The sequence below is a fragment of the Thalassophryne amazonica genome, chromosome 5 (assembly GCF_902500255.1).
Source record: "Thalassophryne amazonica chromosome 5, fThaAma1.1, whole genome shotgun sequence".
In the NCBI taxonomy this organism is placed as follows: Eukaryota; Metazoa; Chordata; class Actinopteri; order Batrachoidiformes; family Batrachoididae; genus Thalassophryne; species Thalassophryne amazonica.
This window is the reverse complement of record NC_047107.1, coordinates 35913346-35929907: the sequence shown is the minus strand read 5'-3', so window position 1 is coordinate 35929907 and position 16562 is coordinate 35913346. Positions and strand designations below refer to the sequence as shown.

Sequence of the window (16562 nt, the reverse complement as noted above, 5' to 3'; positions counted from 1 at the left end):
CTGTCCAGGATGTACGCCACCTTTCATCTGGTGGGATAGGTTCGGGGTCCCCCCCATGACCCTTGACAAGAGTAAGGGGGTTTAGAAATTGAATGATTCAATAAATATCTTCTCCTACTTCCTGCTCTTAGAGCATGTAAACAATTTTAACCCCTTTAATTTTGGATGTAGAAAATTGTTTATTCAATATATTATTTGTAAATATTAAGGATTTATTCTAGCTGTTATTATTATTATGATCATTATTATAACTGATATTGTTGTGTGTGATTTCTGTGATACAGATTGTTATATTGTGAGATTGGTTTTGTGATGTTGTTTAAAAAAAATAAAGACGGAAGTAGACTAGAGTGAATGCTCTTGTATTCCCAGAAATGCCTTTTGTTTAAACTATTTTATCCGATTTTATCAAACAGTTTTTAAAACAGTGACAAAAAAGTGTTGATACCTATGTTGTTTTCGATTTAGTTTAATATATTTGCGGGGTTGCAGTCGTGCCTCCTGCCCTAGGTCTTTAACTTGTTTTGGAAACATATATTGTTTGGCTTCTTTCATTGTAACCAAAACGTGAGCTCTCTTGAATTTGTAATTATCTTGTTATTATTATTATTATTATTATTATTATTACTGGCTAAATTTTATATTCATAAATGCAAATTCTCCATTAGACACATAAATTCCGTTTATTGTTCTACAAAGCAGGAAAAAAACAATACTGACCCGTTCCTTGTTTATCTGTGTCTCTGATCAGTTGTTTTATGCAACCCTCAGCATACTTTATTCATGAATTTGTTTTTATCTTTGTAAGGTTGTAAATACTTAACAAAAAACACAAAAAAAAAAAAAAAACACCTGTTCGAAGTGTTTCCGGGGTGTATTTCCGGGTTAATGTCGTCTTCTGTGGTGTGCATGGTGGAGTTTTTGCGGTTGTGTTTTGTGAAACTTTTATAACAAGAAGTAGAAAATAAATGAGTTCTGAGAAAGGAAATGTTTCTCGGTCGCGGGCTCAGAAATACAAAAACACAACTGCCTTCAAAAACGACAAATATGGAGCGACTGCACAAGTAAAGGTGGGCGACTCGTCGATTAATCGTTTTTTCCGTAAATGTTTAAAAACGCCGGTCAGGGTGTCCGTCCAGCACAGTTTACCACATCTGCTTTATTAATGACTTAATTGTATAAACAATTTATGTTTCTTAATCTTTGATACAGGTATATAACAAAGTGCCTGCTATAACCAAATTAATATAATGAAGGCAAAGCCTTAGTCCGAGCAGCGTTTTTCTATATCGAAGTTGATTGATTGAAATACTGTAAAAATTGAAGATTCAGTTGGGCAATATTATTTTAATAATTTTCTTCAGGGGTTGACGATTTCATAAAAAAAGTGATGTTTACACAACAAAAGATATTTATTCTCCTGACTTATGTGGCACTGACAACATTTATAACGTGTTAAATTGCAATGAGATCTTTAATGACAAATCATAAAACAGCAACATAGTAGAGAAGCTTGAATCTTCGACTGGACTGGGTTGCTTGACGTGAGGACGTTTCGCTTCAGATCACAGAAGCTTCCTCAGCTAAAATTCTTGCTCTGGTAGTCTGACTTTTGTCTTGACTCTTGTAGAGAAGAATAAACCAGAAGCCAACAAAAGCTGGAGTTTTTTTAACCTAACCAGAACCCTCCTACCGAGAGGCAGACTGCTATAGGCTAGTGACTAAACAATAGCTCTAATTAGCACCTGTTGTGCTCTAGTTAGCACTCTCCTAATGATGGGATGGAAGCCTCCGCTGATGGCTCCCTTGACAACTCTCCTGATGACGTGAATGACTCATTACCATGAACAAAAGACTGAAACTGCTTTGACCTGAGTACCCCATTGTAAACAGGGGACCAAGCTTGTCTGAGACCTGCCCCCCGGTTAAGGCTGGGTTTCAACTGTTTTACAAAGATTGCTTCCTTGACACCTCTCTCAAACCATTTCTTCTCTCTGGCTAAGATTTTAACTTCCTTGTCCTCTGGCGACCTCTCTGCGGTCGCCAGTGGACCTCAGTCTGCAGTTCATCTCCATCCGAAAGACACTAACCACACGTTTGAGGACACGTTTATATTAGGAGAGTGCTAACTAGAGCACAATAGGTGCTAATTAGAGCTGTTGTTTAGTCACTAGCCTATAGCAGTCGGCCTCTCGGTAGGAGGGGTCTGGTTAGGTTAAAAAACTCAGCTTTTGTTGGCTTCTGGTTTATTCTTCTCTACAAGAGTCAAGACAGAAGTCAGACTACCAGAGCAAGAATTTTAGCTGAGGAAGCTTCTGTGATTTGAAGCGAAACGTCGTCACGTCAAGCAACCCAGTCCAGTCGAAGATTCAAGCTTCTCTACTATGGAAACCACCTGGACAACTACACAGAAACATAAAACAGCAACATTTTAATTCAATAAATCTAGATACTTATGCTATGTACAATGTAGAAATATTAATTACAGGACCTCTAATTATAAATAAGCAACAAATTAGTAACAGTTCACATTATTTCTATATGTAAAATGTTCATTATAGTACTTGCCATTATGGATACGCAACAAATTACTAACAGTTCGTACTGTTTCTATATATATATCATAGAAATTTGATTCTTTAAGATCTGTAATCAATGTCACAACAATATATATTATTTATGCCCAATTCACAAATTTGATTATAAATGACTAATTACCACTGAGTACTTTTTAAGAAGCTGATCCATTACATAGTCAGATTTCATCTGCTTCAATTACTTTTATGACGATCTGAAGAATACAAGATTACTGCACAGGGTCTTTCTTATTTTATTTTGTGGATGTTAGCCTCCTGATTTACACTGCAGTCCAGCTGGTGGCAGTAATGCCTTGTATAAGCTGGTTGCCAACCGCCATTAAATACGAAGAAGAAGAATTCTTTTCTGAACTACTTTGTTGGTCGAAGCTATATAGTTACGGCGGTAATGCAGCTCGCTCAGTGTATTCTTACGCCAGCCTTTCGCTGGTGTCCAGAATGATGTCCGCCAAACAAATGCAGCGAGAACCAGGTAACAGCGTTCTCCCATCATGCAACTTGGTCTCCCATCATGCTTCTTGTGTACTTGCTGTGTACTTCCTGTTTGCGGTGACAAAAGTGTACTTCCGGTTTGCGGTCATGGCGGAAACTGAGTAGGATGGACTACGACCTCACTCGTGCTCGTCTATCATCATTCTCACTACGCTCAGCGGCTCTGCCACTGAGCGCTGTTCGATATAACAAGCAGTTGCAACATTATTATAACATTTATAGCAAATTATAAGAAATTTTATATATATAATAAAAATGTAATGTGAGGGCAGCACGATGGCTTTAGTGGTTAGAACTGTTGCCTTACAGCAAGAAGGTCATAGGATTGATTCCCACCTATAGCCTTTCTTTGTGGAGTCTGCATGTTCTGCAGTGTTTTTGTGGGTTATCTCCGGGTGCTCCGGCTTCCTCACACATCCAAAGACATGCAGGTTGGGTGAACTGGAAACTTTAAATTGTCCGTAGGTGTGCGTGTGGTGTGTGTTTGTTTGTCTATATGTGGCCCATACTCTCATGAGTGCCTCCAGCGTAGCTTATGGAAAGCTAAACGTGAACACTCTCCTTTTGGCCAAACAACTATAAAGTTTTTGTGTATTCTGTGTTAGTACATGCCCGCGGCCGACATGCTTGATGAATTCCTGCGCAAAAAGTAGTTCCCAAATAATGCTGTATTTGCGATGACAGTGTGTTTTCATGGTTAGCAAAAACATAGGGTGTATATTTGGCACAAGAACTTGTGTATCTCGTGTGCTTTTATGCTTAAATGGTCGTAAGTCAGTATGCTCACACTCATCCAGCACAATCTTCTTCTTCTTTGTCTTTCGGGTGTTCCCGTTAGGGCTCACCACAGCAGATTAATCGTTTCCATCTCACCCTGTCCTCTGTATCTTCCTCTATTACACCAACCACCTGCATGTCCTCCTTCAACACATCCATAAACCTCCTCTTTGGCCACCCTCTTCTCCTCCTGCCTGGTGGCTTCATCCTCAGCATCCTTCTCCCTATACACCCTGGGTCCCTCCTCTGCACATGTCCAAGCCATCTCAATCGCGCCTCTCTGACTTTGTCTCCAAACCGTCCCACCTGAGCTGTCCCTCTGATATGTTCATTCCTGATCTTGTCCATTCTTGTTACTCCCAAAGAGAATCTCAACATCTTCAGCTCTGCCACCTCCAGCTCTGCTTCCTGTCTTTTTGTTAGTGCCACCGTCTCTAAGCCGTACAACATAGCTGGTCTCACTACTGTCTTGTAAACTTTCCCCTTCACTCTTGCTGAAGTTCTTCGGTCACAAATCACTCCTGCCACCTTTCTCCACCCACTCCACCCTGCCTGCACTCTCTTCTTCACCTCTCTGCCACACTCTCCATTACTTTGAACAGGTGACCCCAAATATTTAAACTCATCTACTTTAACCACTTCTACTCCTTGTAACTGCACTATTCCACTGGGCTCCCTCCCATTCACACACATGTACTCAGTTTTGCTTCTACTGACTTTCATTCCCCTTCTCTCCAAAGCACATCTCCGTCTCTCCAGACTAGACTCAACGTGCTCTCTACTCTCACTACAGATCAGTGTCATCTGCAAACATCATAGTCCATGGGGACTCCTGTCTGATCTCATCCGTCAACCTGTCCATAACCACTGCAAACAAGGACTCAGAGCTGATCCTTGGTGTAATCCCACCTCCACCTTGAATGAGTCTGTCATTCCGACTGCGCATCGCACCACTGTCACACTATTCTTGTACATGTCCTGCACTACCCTAACATACTTCTGTGCCACTCCAGACTTCCTCATACAATACCACAGCTCTTCTCTTGGCACCCTGTCATAAGCTTTTTCTAAGTCCCCAAACACACAATGTAACTCTTTCTGGCCTTCTCTGTACTTCTCCAACAGTATTCTCAGAGCAAACATTGCATCTGTAGTGCTCTTTCTCAGCATGAAACCATATTGCTGCTCACAGATCTTCACCTGTTTTCTAAGCCTAGCTTCAACTACTCTTTCCCATAACTTCATGCTGTGGCTGATCAACTTTATGCCTCTGTAGTTACTGCAGCTCTGCACATCACCCTTGTTCTTGAAAATAGGAACCAGCACACTTCGTCTCCACTCCTCAGGCATCCTCTCACTTTCCAAGATTTTATTAAACAATCTGGTTAGAAACTCCACTGCCATCTCTCCTAGACATTTCCATGCCTCCATTGGAATGTCATCTGGACCAACTGCCTTTCCACTCTTCATCCTCTTCATAGCAGCCCTAACTTCTTCCTTACTAATCTCTTGTACTTCCTGATTTACTCTCACCACATCATCCAGCCTTTTCTCTTGCTCATTTTCTTTATTCATCAACTCTTCAAAATATTTCCTCCACCTTCTCAGCACACATTCCTCACTTGTCAGCACATTACCATGTGCATCTTTTACCACCCTAACCTGCTGCACATCCTTTCCAGCTCTGTCCTTTTGTCTGGCTAATCGGTACAAGTCCTTTTCTCCTTCCTTACTGTTCAACTTCTTGTACAGCTCGCAATATGCTTTTCCCTTCGCTTTTGCCACTTCTCTTTTTGCCTTACACCGCATCTCCTTGTACTCCTGTCTATTTTCTTCATCGCTACGACTCTTCTCATGTCAGCAAATTCTGCGCTGGGTCAGGCGAATGTAGTCCGGCGAGCAATCCCACAATGCCAAAATAGCAGCGATGTCACTCCAACGAGAGCAGCATGCTGAGCAACGAGTATGTGGCCCTGTGGCATCCATGAAATGAAGTATGTAAAAATGATTGTTTGCAGTTGCAGGATAGTGGAACAGACAACAACAAAGTCCAGGTTAAAGTCCCATAGAAACAGAGTATTGAGTTCTTAAAGACGCTCAACAAAGTGAGTCCCTTGGAACTAAATGTTCCAATATAGACTGCACGATATATCCAGGAACTCACCCTGCACCTACTTGACATCCTAGTTGCTTTCAAGATATTTGTGCACTCATTTAATTGACCATTTCACGTCTGAAATGGTCCTATACATTTAATGTATATTTTGGTGCAGGACCACCATTTTTCAGGCAAGACTTCGGGATGTCACTCCACACCAGTTGAACCTTTCATATCTTAACAAATGTGCCAGTCAATAAACTGACATCTTTATTTCCAAGACAGTTCCCATGATGTTCAAATTCAAGAGACATCCAAAAGATCACCACATGAATACCAACCATACAACCAGCATCATGTCACTCCACTGGCTCCTGAGAACTCGAACAGAACATTACTGAAACTGACAAAGTCACCTTAACATTAATTTAAAATTAACAAACTTGTTGGCAGAAAAGTCAAATACCCAGCTAGCTAATACTAGCCAAAATTAGAGATTGATGATGCCAATTCCTTTCCCATGGGTGATGTGACTAATAGAAGTGAGATGCAGTAAGTTTGCAATAACATGTCTTTAGTCTGGATTTAAAGGCCACAAAAAGAATCCAGCTATCTATTCTCATCAGGCAGACTCTTCCATAGAACAGGACAGCAATAAAATATGCCCCTGTGACCCACTGACTTTTTCTTTACCTTTGAAACACAAAGTAATCCCACATTGTGAGAACACAGAGCACGGGCTGCTACATAAGGCTTTACACGATCAACCAGATAAGAGGGCAGTAGTCTATTTAGAATCTTACATGTTAACACTGTGAGCAGCTGATCTTCCCTGACAGATCTTTTGTTGTTGTTACATCTTGACCATGCTTCATTATTTTTGTGAACTGTCTTGTAGAGGGCGAAATCGAAGATACACGACGGACTCTGCCAACACTGTAAGGATGTTCTTGATTGGAAAGTCAAGTACAACAAATACAAGCCACTTACACAGCCACGGAAATGGTGAGTAAACTCTTATACCCCTGGAATGAATGTTAAATTGACTGGTCAGAACAGTAAAGGTATAGGGCCACCCAAATTTCAGTAAACTGACAAAATTTAGTTTCTACTGAAATCCAAGCATTATAATGTCAGTTTATTTTTGAAATGTGTTGCACAATTACAGCACATTTTAATGAAGAGAACATAATTAGCTGGGGGGGATTTCCATAGCAAATATTTTATTTTATTTTTAAGGGTGCCTGCAGGAGGATGTGCGTGTGCGCATGCATGAGTTTTTGAAAAAGCCGAAAGTTACCTTTGAAGTCAAGTAATGCACACACACATAGCGTGCATGCTGACTTCTGTGTGTTGTCTTGTAAATTACTTCAGAGGGGTTATCAGGTTACAAAAACAGTGTTTTTAGATTTAGAAGTATTTATTTCTTGCTAGCTTTTACATAATGTACAGCAGGTAAATTAAGTATTGAACACGTCACCATTTTTCTCAGTAAATATATTTCTAAAGGTGCTATTGACATGAAATTTTCACCAGATGTCAGTAACAACCCAAGTAGTTCACCCATGCAAAGAAATCAAAACAAATAAGTACAGAAATTAAGTTATGGGTAATAAAATGCAGTGACACGGGGAAAAATATCGAACATACTGACTGAAATTTATTTAATACTTTGTAGAAAAGCCTTTGTTGGTAATGACAACTTATTTTCATGTATGCAGCTATTTCAGGATTTTGTACAGTATCTGTTTTGTTTGTATTTGATTCATAAATAAATAAAAGGAGATGCTATTGTCTTCTTCAGGGAAGTGGTGGCGTAATGGTTTGCACACGATTTAAGAGGTTTTACTTTGCCATCTGATGGTTAATAATCACATTATTCCCTGTGATCGCTTTGGCTGTAGAGTGTCAGACGCAGACATGCAGAGTTTCATTCATCTCTTTTAGGACTTTCTGTAATTTATTATAAAATAATGCTAAATTTATGTGGAAATGATTGTTGCACAGAAGCTGCAGAGATCTGTCACTGAGATAGATGATGACTGGAGTGACGTTTTAAGCAGAAACTAGACGATAATCGGATAACACTGTTGTATCCGACTGACTTCCATGTCACAGAGGAGGACTGTCAATCAAACCTCGCTCTCCAGAGGCGACCAATCACAGCAGTCCAGTTCCGACCTGGTTCCCTCCCCCATAGTGCCAAAAGCCTCCCCCCCATAGTGCCATACGTTTTGAGTGAGAGAGTAGAAATCCACTGTGCGTGAGCAGAAATCATGTTTGAAAGGTCGCAGGCGTGCTGGTTTTCTCTCGCAGCACCTTTTCCCTCTTTTGAGGATCAGTTCCCTTGCGCGTGCAGAGATCATTTTGCACATGTGCAGTGAATATCTACGCATGTGAAATAATATAATTTGATATGCCCGAACACATTTTTTTGCACGAGTGTGGTTTTGGCGCTGATCTGACGCCATAGGAATCGTGTATGCGTAAGTATTCACACCCTTTGTTTAATACTTTGTTGATGCACCTTTGGCAGCAATTACATCCTCAGCTCTTCTTGAATATGATGGCAGAACCTTGCTGCACCTATCTTTGGGCAGTTTTGTCCATTCCTCTTTGCAGCACCCATTCAAGCTCCATCAGGTTGGATGGGGAGCATCGGTGCACAGCCATTTTCAGATCTCTGCAGAGATGTTGAGTCGTATTCAGGTCTGGGCTCTGGCTGGGCCACTCAGACATTCACAAAGTTGTCCTGAAGCCACTCCTTTGATATCTTGGCTGTGTGCTTAGGGTCATTGTCCTGCTGAAAGAAGAATAGTCAGCGCTCTTAACCCAGTATGAGGTCAGGAGCGCTCTGGAGCAGGTTTTCATCCAGGGTGTCTGTGTACATTGCTGCATTCATCTTTCCCTCAGTTCTGACTAGTCTCCCAGTTCCTGCTGCTGAAAAACATCCCCACAGTATGATGCTGCCACCACCATGCTTCACTGTAAGGATGGTGCCTGGTTTCCTCCAAACATGACGTCTGGCGTTTATGCCAAAGAGTTCAGTCTTTGTCTCATCAGGCCAGAGAATTTTGTTTTTCATGGTCTGATTCCTTCAGGTGCCTTTTGGCAAACTCCAGGCAGTCTGCTATGTGTCTTTTACTAAGGAGTGTCTTCCATCTGGCCACTCTACCAAACAGGAATGATTGGATTGCTGCAGAGATGGCTGTCCTTCCGGAAGGTTCTCTTCTCGCTACAGAGAGATGCTGAAGCTCTCACCATCGAGTTCTTGATCACCTCCCTGACTAAGGTGTTTCTCCCCGATGGCTCAGTTTAGACGGGCAGCCAGCTTTCAGAAGTCCTGGTAGATAGGAACTTCTTCCATTTACGGAGGGTGGAGGCCACTGTGCTAATTGGGACCTTCAATGAATTTGTCCTTTTTGGAATAAGGCTGGAACATAGCAAAATGTGGAAAAAGTGAAGCGCTGTGAATACTTTCTGGATGCACCGTATTTCCTGTATAATTTTGGGATTAGATATATTAGATATACATATATTAGATTCGGATTATTGGGCGCTCCCTTAGAGATAGGGTGAGGAGCTCGGTCACTCGGGAGGAGCTCAGAGTCGAGCCGCTGCTCCTCCACGTCGAAAGGAGTCAGTTGAGGTGGCTCGGGCATCTTTCCCGGATGCCCCCTGGACGCCTCGCTGGAGAGGTGTTCTGGGCACGTCCCATTGGGAGGAGGCCCCGGGGAAGACCCAGGACATGCTGGAGGGATTACATCTCTCGGCTGGCTTGGGAACGCCTTGGGGTTCCCCCGGAGGAGCTGGGGGAGGTGTGTGTGGATCGGGAGGTCTGGGCGGCTTTGCTTGAGCTGCTGCTCCCGCAGCCCGACTCCGGATAAAGCGGAAGAAAATGGATGGATGGATGGATGGATGTTGTAGCTCGTCTAACTGAAAAATTCTGATGCATCACAGAAGTACTTTGGTCAAATTATGCTGTTACACAATACACGTTTGTGTGTTTTTTGAAATATATGTGAAAATGATGCAACATTATTTACATGTGTAGACATATGAGCTTGTACATGTGATTTTTATGTTTTGGCAGTGTCAAGTGCAGTCAGAAGACTGTGAAGGACGCATATCACATCATTTGTAAGCCCTGCTGTCTTCAGCTGGAGATATGCTGCAAGTGTGGGAAGACAGAGGACGCCGTTATTCCGTGAGTACACTTGTATTATTAGAACAAGCCCCCCCCCCCCCCCCCCCCCCGCTACCTGTCTCTGGCTTGCTATGTGTTGATGTTGATGGCATGTATTTTATTTATTTTTTTTTACTTATTTAAAAAGAAGTCCTCTTGTTGTCCGAGTTAAACCATTAAAATAAATATGCACCATGACAGCCCACGAATGAATGGATCATTTATTCATGTTTCAAACTCATGATCACTTCTTTCTACATCAGCAAGTAGATACAATCAATTCTGCTGCGTCTGTGCCATCTTGTGGACAGGGGCATATATTACATTTGAAAATTATTAATGTGTTAATATTTTTCAAATTTGAATAATTACATCCTCTTCCCTGTATTACATTAATCATTTACAATAATTTGCTGTTCATCATTTCAGGAAAGTGTCCTTAAGGGTGGTAACAAAAATAAATTGATTTTTTTTCTTTTTTTAAGTAGAGGTGCTGAAAATATATTGAAATATAACGCAATGCTAAAATACCCTCAGCCGTTTGAGCCGTGTGTTCTTTATAATTTGCAGTTGTTTAATTTTTCAGTTCCTGTTGTCTTACATACAATTTGTACATGTTCAACAAAGCCCCTCTATTAATCAGTCAATCAAACACAATATTTGCATTTTAACAGCGTCTGCAGGAGGCTTTGCGTGTGTGTGTGTGTGTGTGTGTGTGTGTATATATATATACATGAGCTTTTGACAAAAGCGGAAGTTATGCAAATCAAGAAATAGTTGTAGATCACCCTCTGTGCATTTGCTGCTATTAATGAGACAAATTTAACTCCATAGGAAGTTGGCTTTGAGTTAGCGGACGTTAACGTAAACACTAACTCCGCAAAATGTCTTATCAGGTTACAAAAAGCGTTTTCAGTTTTAGAAGTGTTTATTTCTTGCTATCTTTTACATAATATATGACAAAGAGGATATATTTACACAAAAAAAGTTTTGCAGCTGTGTTAATTTGCCAGTTGAGTTCTTGGATACAGTATTTATACTCCCCCTCCATCCTTAAAGGCCCCTTCACACACAACACAATTGAAGCCGACTAGCGCACAAAGGAGGAATTGCATGTCACTCGTGAAAAATCGGAGCTGCCTCAAACGCCTCGTACAGCTGTCACCAAAACCGTTCGTGCACATCAACGGCTGAAAGCCTGCGAGTGCCCATTTGTCCCCCTCTCGGCAGGTGTCGGCCAAATTCCAGGTGTCACACACGAACATCCGACACCACTCACTGGGCGCTTACTCATAGAGAAGGCGGGGCTATTCGCTCTTCCCGCACGATAGCAGAGAGCAGCAGACCACATTCGAGCTGTCTGTGAAAATTGTCTGTGCCACACAAGTGTGACTGTGCTCCCCCCCACCCACACACCATGAATCCAACATTGTCAGCTGTGGCTGATGGTCCTGGAGTCCATTCGCTGTCCAGTGCAGTGCGCTGCTTGACCAGCTGACTTCTGTGTACTGCAACTCAGCTGGAGATCATGCAATGCACATGTGTGGGCGTAAATTGTCCACCACGTAAATTGTAGTTTACATGACAGACAGAAAGAGTGGAGATTAAATAAAACAAATAAGGGTAAAGGTGTGAACTCATTCATGTGTGATCACTTTGCTGTGGACATACGGCACCTGTCAGCTGTTGTATTAAAGACACAGACATCAGACAGATGCAGGACAAAAAATAATAATACATACATAAAATAAAAGTCACAGAATAGAGGAACAGACAGTCAGCCTTTTTTTCAGTGAGCTGTCGACATCCGCAGGCAAAGAGGAGCATGTCCCTGTGACCTGCACCTGTTCAGATATCTGTGCTCGCAAGTCACAGCTGGAGAACACCTGTAGTGGCTTGTAGAATATGACATCGCATAACTTCTCCATGAAGTGCGGATGTCAGCATGCGGTCCTCATGTGGGAATAAATGAAAACACATATTACTTCATCTGATGCGTGCTGGACATGCCATGCTGGCTGATGTGTTCATGACACGGGAGCTGGCTCTTCGTGACATGGGAGCCGGCTCTTCATGAGACAAGAGACCAGCTGATGTCTTCATGGAAGGGAGAGCAGTAATCCACGTCAATTCATTACTTCCTGGTGTACGTCTAGGCGGAGGCTAAATCCGCTCTTTATAACAGGAATAAGCAAAGTGCGCATCGCATCTGAGCATGCGTGGGTCAAACGGGGGCAAAAATCACCCCTACCACACTCAGACTGCTCCCATTGAATTTCGTATACAGTAGCATTAGCGGACTGTAAAAGTTAAGGCTTTTACAAGGATTGTTTCAAAGGCTTTAAGCCTTGAGCGACACATACAATAATGACAGGGGCGCATTGTGCTGTTTTCAAATGCTCGAATGGAATTCATAGGCTTGAAAGTTGGGTGAAAACACACGATTGCAAAGCTCTGCGGAGTCCAAACAAAGACGGAAAGAAGAAGAAATGTGGTCGTAAACCTCTGTTCATTCTACACAATTTCGCCACAGAAAAGAAAGATCCAGACGGACGTAAAAGACGGACTAAAATTGTAAGTTTCTTGCACACACTTATTTTGTCAACATCCTGAAACCGTGCCGCCGTTTTCGTGCATCGGCTTATGACTGTAGTGTCGCGCCATGAATGACGTGGCGCATAATATTATAAAATTGACATGTTCTATAAACAAACTGCATGCATGCACATATCATTGTATGTCTGTCAACTTATCAAAACAAACGTGACACCAAAGAGGTTATATGGACTCACCGACATTGTCGTCATTATAAAGCCGGCGGAGTAGCGATTTCTCATCCCTGCTTAGCAAATATACAGATGCAGCACACGCAAGCACAGCCAGCTCTTCTTTCCATTTCTGTCCACTGCCGCACGTAGTCCTGGTTTTAACAGGCAATCCGCAGAGCTTACAAAAACGCTTTAAATTGTCGACTTTCCAGTGGTTGAAATGATCAAAATCACAGCACTCCTCGCTGCTTTCCGCCGCCATAGCTTGTGGGTTGGTAGCTGAAAAATTTAGCCTACCCATAATGCACCGCGCGGGCTGAGATGCGCACTTCGCTTATTAAGTATTATAAATTGTGGTGTTTACATTTTTTGCTCCACTACTGTGAGCGATTTTCCACGTGCTTGCACTGTGTTCGTGCATGCGAACACGAGCGTGCACAAAACCCTCACCGCGGTATCGTGCACGCCTGTCCGACCGTGCGTCCCTCCCGACAGCAGGTGGAATGTTTTGTGGTTCCCCATTTCATGTGTTGTTTGCAGATTTTCTTCCGGTTTCTGTGTCTTTCACCCAACATCATGTGTGTGAAGGGGCCCTAAAATTGTTATGGCTGATTTCTTGGAAATTACTTATTGGCAGCATTTTTCTTCAGTTTTGCCTCTATTACACCAGGTAGTCTGATGAAGTCCATCTTTCCTCAGGTGTTACACTCGAGCTAATACAGTTAAGATATGACCTGCCAGCAGGGATGAGGGTCTGTAATGTCATTGTTTTTGTTTGTCCTCACTGTTTAGTGTAAACGTGCAAGCAGAAAAGACCCAGCAAGAGGAAGATGGCCATCAAAAAAAGAAGGGACAAGGACAACAGGACAGCACGGATGATTTGGACAGTGATGATGATGAAGAAGAAGATGACTTTGATTGTGACTCAGGACCAAAGAAGACACATAAAACATCTGCTGTTCTCCCAGATGTATCCAGCGTTAACATTAAAGATTAAAGACTGCTGCCTTAAAGATGGACACTTTTGTAAAGTTTGTAATGTCGACTAACGTACAATTTAAAGGCCCGGTCACACGGCACACAGCGATAACTGAACGAAGGAAAAAAGTGCCAAAGTCACAAATCGTCGAGAAAAAGTGGATGAATGAGCCGGCATTTCTCCCATCACCGAAAAGCCTGCGAGGCCAGAGCGCATAAAAGAACGAAACAAAACCGAAACTAACAAAAGAAAAACGAACCTTGACGCTTTAAACAAAATCAAAACAAATCATTCATGATGACGTTACTTGATTACGTTAGTTGACAGCAGGTATCAGACCAAGCGCCGGCCTGTGATCATTTCTGCAGCCAATGTGCACTCTCCATAGCACCTGCAGGTGCGAGAGTTGTCTTGATAGCAGGTCTGTCTTCACAAAAACTATGTGTGCGCACATGCACATTCGCATGCTGTCTGACTGGAATGTTACAGCCACAGACGGCATGCGAATGAGCGCACAGCTGTTTGTGTGTGTGCGCACAGCCTCTGCAGCCACAAACGGCATGCAAACATGCATAAATCGTTACAGTAGTTGATAAAACGTTCTTGCCGCTATTCTTTCTGTATGACAATGTTGCTTTTCGTCCCACACATGGACGATTCACGTTCAGATCATCAGATTTAGGATTTTAGTTATTGATCCATTCAGATATCGTCAACGTTTGTGCAAGATGTCGGACGTGGGAGGTTGGATGAAAGTAGGACAACAATCAAATGGAACGCTGACAGTACGGGAACTATGCAAATGATGAGGAACCATTGTCCAGCTACAGGAACGAAGCTGGACGATGGTTAAACGATGTCTCCGAAAGTCAGCGTAAGTCCAAATTTTTTGTTTTGGTTTTGGTGGCCTTCACTAGTGCCGTGTGACCGGGGCTTAAACAATAGCACACTTTTGGTGATTTTTTTTTTTTTTCTTTTAACCTGGTTTTTAAGATTTCAGTTCATTTGACAATGCTCAAAATATTTATAATCATTAATACAGTTAATTGAAAATGGAAATATGTGTTGTGAGATATTTTGGTGTAGAACTCTGTAACCCTGCAAGAGCAATGAGGAATCTGTCAGCCTCGTAGGAAAAATGATTAGTCATTTGTCGGAATATTAACAACTGGTTAAGCAATTAATAATTTCCTTTATTCATCAAATGATCATGCCAAACATATCCCACTTTATTCATTTGCTACCTTTCTGTAGTTTCTGATGCTGTTGAGATTCTGACAAGTTAGCAGACAAAATAAGATGCACAGCAGTGGACTTGCTGGCCATGAGACCTCGGCTTTGGAAGTGGAAAGAAATCAACAACTTTAATTTTAAGCAACTTCAAAGCCACACATACAACCCCTGGCAAAAATTATGGAATCACCGGCCTCGGAGGATGTTCATTCAGTTGTTTAATTTTGTAGAAAAAAAGCAGATCACAGACATGACACAAAACTAAAGTAATTTCAAATGGCAACTTTCTGGCTTTAAGAAACGCTATAAGAAATCAGGAAAAAAAAAAATTGTGGCAGTCAGTAACGGTTACTTTTTTAGACCAAGCAGAGGGAAAAAAATATGGAATCACTCAATTCTGAGGAAAAAATTATGGAATCATGAAAAACAAAAGAACGCTTCAACACATCACTAGTATTTTGTTGCACCACCTCTGGCTTTTATAACAGCTTGCAGTCTCTGAGGCATGAGCTTAATGAGTGACAAACAGTACTCTTCATCAATCTGGCTCCAACTTTCTCTGATTGCTGTTGCCAGATCAGCTTTGCAGGTTGGAGCCTTGTCATGGACCATTTTCTTCAACTTCCACCAAAGATTTTCAATTGGATTAAGATCCGGACTATTTGCAGGCCATGACATTGACCCCATGTGTCTTTTTGCAAGGAATGTTTTCACAGTTTTTGCTCTATGGCAAGATACATTATCATCTTGAAAAAATGATTTCATCATCCCCAAAAGTTTCCAAAATATCAACGTAAACTTGTGCATTTATTGATGATGTAATGACAGCCATCTCCCCAATGCCTTTACCTGACATGCAGCCCCATATCTTCAATGACTGTGGAAATTTACATTTTCTCTTCAGGCAGTCATCTTTATAAATCTCATTGAAACGGCACCAAACAAAAGTTCCAGCATCATCACCTTGCCCAATGCAGATTCGAGATTATCACTGAATATGACTTTCATCCAGTCATCCACAGTCCACGATTGCTTTTCCTTAGCCCATTGTAACCTTGTTTTTTTCTGTTTAGGTGTTAATGATGGCTTTCGTTTAGCTTTTCTGTATGTAAATCCCATTTCCTTTAGGCGGTTTCTTACAGTTCGGTCACAGATATTGAGTCCAGTTTCCTCCCATTCGTTCCTCATTTGTTTTGTTGTGCATTTTCGATTTTTGAGACATATTCCTTTAAGTTTTCTGTCTTGACGCTTTGATGTCTTCCTTGTCTACCAGTATGTTTGCCTTTAACAATCTTCCCATGTTTGTATTTGGTCCAGAGTTTAGACACAGCTGACTGTGAACAGCCAACATCTTTTGCAACATTGCGTGATGATTTACCCTCTTTTAAGAGTTTGATAATCCTCTCCTTTGTTTCAATTGACATCTCTCGTG

General features: G+C 41.8%; 1 protein-coding gene across 1 annotated transcript; it reads left to right on the top strand.

Moving 5' to 3' along the window:
- The first annotated feature begins 864 nt into the window (after positions 1–864).
- c5h9orf85 (chromosome 5 C9orf85 homolog) lies at positions 865–13949 on the top strand. The gene is made up of 4 exons (XM_034170002.1): positions 865–1070; positions 6863–6969; positions 10058–10171; positions 13711–13949. The coding sequence occupies exons 1-4, from the start codon at positions 969–971 to the stop codon at positions 13913–13915; spliced, it is 528 nt and encodes a 175-aa protein (XP_034025893.1). The 5' UTR covers positions 865–968; the 3' UTR covers positions 13916–13949.
- Positions 13950–16562: the final 2613 nt, after the last annotated feature.

Coding starts and splice junctions, on each gene's coding strand:
- c5h9orf85 (XM_034170002.1), top strand. CDS start 969: ATGAGTTCTGAGAAAGGAAATGTTTCTCGGTCGCGGGCTCAGAAATAC. Junction 6,970..10,057: donor CTTACACAGCCACGGAAATG/GTGAGTAAACTC, acceptor ATGTTTTGGCAG/TGTCAAGTGCAGTCAGAAGA. Junction 10,172..13,710: donor ACAGAGGACGCCGTTATTCC/GTGAGTACACTT, acceptor CTCACTGTTTAG/TGTAAACGTGCAAGCAGAAA.